At 56.5% G+C, this 2,929-nt stretch overlaps 1 protein-coding gene across 1 annotated transcript; it reads right to left on the minus strand.

Moving 5' to 3' along the window:
* Nucleotides 1–701: 701 nt before the first annotated feature.
* Nucleotides 702–2,512, minus strand: LOC110137760 (ral guanine nucleotide dissociation stimulator-like). Its single transcript, XM_070457095.1, has 2 exons — nucleotides 1,525–2,512; nucleotides 702–1,233 (listed from the first exon to the last, which is right to left on the minus strand). Exons 1-2 carry the CDS (start codon nucleotides 1,715–1,717, stop codon nucleotides 923–925), a joined length of 504 nt encoding a protein of 167 aa, XP_070313196.1. The 5' UTR covers nucleotides 1,718–2,512; the 3' UTR covers nucleotides 702–922.
* Nucleotides 2,513–2,929: the final 417 nt, after the last annotated feature.

The following is a 2,929-nucleotide window of genomic DNA, read 5'->3' on the forward strand; positions in this document are numbered from 1 at the left end:
GGTCATTCTCTAGCCTTGTCTCATGAGGAATGGCTTCCTAGTTTGGGGTTGTTTGTTTTTCCAGCTCTCTTTCTTGGCTTATTTTGTGAGTTTGTTTGTGCCACAGGAAGAGCTCAGCATTTGCCTTCTGGCTGAGATGTCATTCTTAACAACAGCAATGTCTGCCTGGGGAATATGATGGCATTTGCCTAAAGGGCTTCATCTGGCCCATGATATCTTGAAAGTACCTACACCATCCTTTCAGATACTCAAAGGTACTTCAAATGAAATAAAAACAAGAATTCTCAAACGTAGCCTTGCAAAATGTGGGGAGTCAGAACAAAAGTACCTCATTGTTTCACTGATAGTCATTGATGGGGACACCCAGAATATAGGAAGAAATGAAGAAAGAAAAGGTTTCAAGTTTGTTCATGGGCAGGGAGACGGAAGAACAGGGAGTGCTTGCCGTGAATACAGGGTTTGCTGGGAGGTGAGGCGGAAATATGAAAAGGGTCTGAAACTACAAGGTGGAAGTGGTTACACAGCACTTTGTAGGTCCTCAGTGTTCCCAAATTCCAACCATTTTTAATAACTGTTATTATTAAACAACAATAATTGTTAACAACAATAACAATCATTAAACAACAATAATTGTTACTATTAAATAAATGAATAATTTTATTCATTAAAACTTAACCAAAAGAAGTACAGAACACCATAGAACAAATAAAAGAGCACAAAAAAGTTAGAGAAAATCCAAATGAAAAGACCCTCAAGGGAAGGGAACTCAGTCTCCCCTGGGTGGGGAGCGAGGTGATGGCATCCACGGGGGGCAGACAGGGATCGCCGCTTCAGAGCCCACAGCTCCCCTGGACCTGGTGTTTCCGGAACGGGCTCTGGGTCTCTGTCCAGAACGGGGGCCCGTCCTCCCTGCAGCGGTGGGTCAGTCATCGTGGGCATCTGGGTCTTGAGCAGGAGCCAGGGCAGGCTCTCCCTGCAGAGGTGGTAACTCATGCCCTGACTCGGGTTCTCCTGCCAAAGCCCGAGCAGGTGCAGGTGCAGGTGGACGTTCGGGCTGAGGGCTGAGGGGCTGGGACATCGGTGCCTGGGGCTGGGGGTCATGCAGGCACAGAGGTCCGATCTGCCCAGAGTGGTGGCCAGTAACCAGCTGGCCCAGTGTCTTTGAGACAGGATGGATCAGGTCTCGATGTCCCCTCAGTGGATCCCTGGGTCCTGCACGTGGAGCAACCACCTCTGTAGGGACAGGTGTTGGAAATGAAGCCTGGTTGAGTTGGAAGGTCAGAGCTAGAGCTGGGAGAGAAGAGATGACCCACAGGTCTCCCTTGTCACGGGCTTAACTGGGCTCTAAAGCTTCCCAGAACTTCCAGTAGAATCCCCAGCATAGGATGCCTTCTCTGACTGCAGTCTGCAAGATGGTGTAAGCCAGCCTTTGCTCCAGGCCCAGCCTCAGCTCTGGAGGACTCCTCCCTGGGAAGCTCAGCGGCCCTCCCCACACACTCAGATGCCCAGCCCCAGCCTCCTCACCTCTGCGCTCTGCCGCGCTGGGCTCCAGGTCCTCGTGCTGCCTCAGAGGGTTGGGTCCTCGGGGCTCTGGGTCGGAGCCAGGTGTGCTGAGCCCCGTAGCAGCCCGAGACTGGGCCCCGGGGTGTGTCCTGGGTGGTTTCTGGGGAGGCCTTCCCCTCTTGCTCTTCACTCCCCCTTGGGCTGACCCCTCCATGGGCACGCTCACCTGGACCCTGCACTGGGCCTCCCGGGCAGGGGGGTGGGGCTCCGACCCCTCCCTCGAGGAGGTGGACGGCGTGTCCCCCTCGGAGGCCACATCCGGTGGGAAGCTCTGCAGTGACGGTAACCGTCAGCCAGGCCTGCTTGGTGTTTTCCGAGCTGGGCCTGGCCAGTATGGCTGCTGCTTCTGCCCCCTTGAATTTCTGCTCCCAGCAGAGACGTGTGTCTGCTCAGATACCCACCCGGGAGGAAGGAGACACCTCTTAGGGCGTAAGGTCAACCAGCCAGCGCTGCCTGGACTCTCCCCATCCCGCCCAGCCTGCTCTCCCCTGCAGTGTGGACAACACCGGCCCACAGGCTTCTGACCGCACATCCGTCTGGGCTTGCTTGAGGCAGACACACCCCGAGAACCCCCCGTCCCCATTCACAGGGAAAGGACTCAGGGTTGCCCGGGTGGGATGGGAGAGGTGGCCGGGCCCGGCCTGGGGCTCCCGTGTTACCTTCCTGTTCCTTCGGGCAAAGGGCCAGAGGCCTCCTCGGGGGGCCCTGAGCCAGCGTCGACAGCGATCCCACACACTCTGCCTGTGAGCCCTCCTGAGGCCCCGGCCTCTGGGCAGGGGCAAACAGCAGAACATCTTGGCAGCAAGTGATCTGGCTGGGGTCTCCTCTCGCAGTGGTGCCTGGATACCTGGGTTCTGGGTTCTGTTGGGTTCTGTTGCCAGGAAGTGACATCATTTCCTGGGTTCATTGCTGAGGTCTCTTACACAGAGCTCCCCAAGGGAACCTCGGTGTTTCTGACTGTTCAACCACACCGTTAGGCCACGTGTGGGCACAGTGACACCCACACTGCCCAGCCCTCAGCCTTGGGGGCGGCCTGGGTGCCTCCAGTGCCTGAGCTCTGGGGACACAGCTGCTTTCAGACCAGGCTCCTCCTTCTCATAAGTGACGTGGCCCTGGACAAGCATGTGCCCCTCAGGGTTTCCCCAGTCTTTCCATCTGCCGAGCGGGGGTCATTCTCCCATCTCCTGCCCAGATCTGTTGGCCTCCGAGACCCTCATGCCTTTCCACCTGGGGCTGGTATCACACGGAGTTTGTGCACTGAGACTTCCCAAAGGAAGGATTCAATACAGGGCTGACCTAGCACAGAATGGGGCAGAAACAGGCCTGGATGGGCTCTGGGACCTAGGAAAAGACACTCCCCTTCCTG

This window comes from Odocoileus virginianus, chromosome 28 (genome assembly GCF_023699985.2).
Source record: "Odocoileus virginianus isolate 20LAN1187 ecotype Illinois chromosome 28, Ovbor_1.2, whole genome shotgun sequence".
Taxonomy (NCBI): Eukaryota; Metazoa; Chordata; class Mammalia; order Artiodactyla; family Cervidae; genus Odocoileus; species Odocoileus virginianus.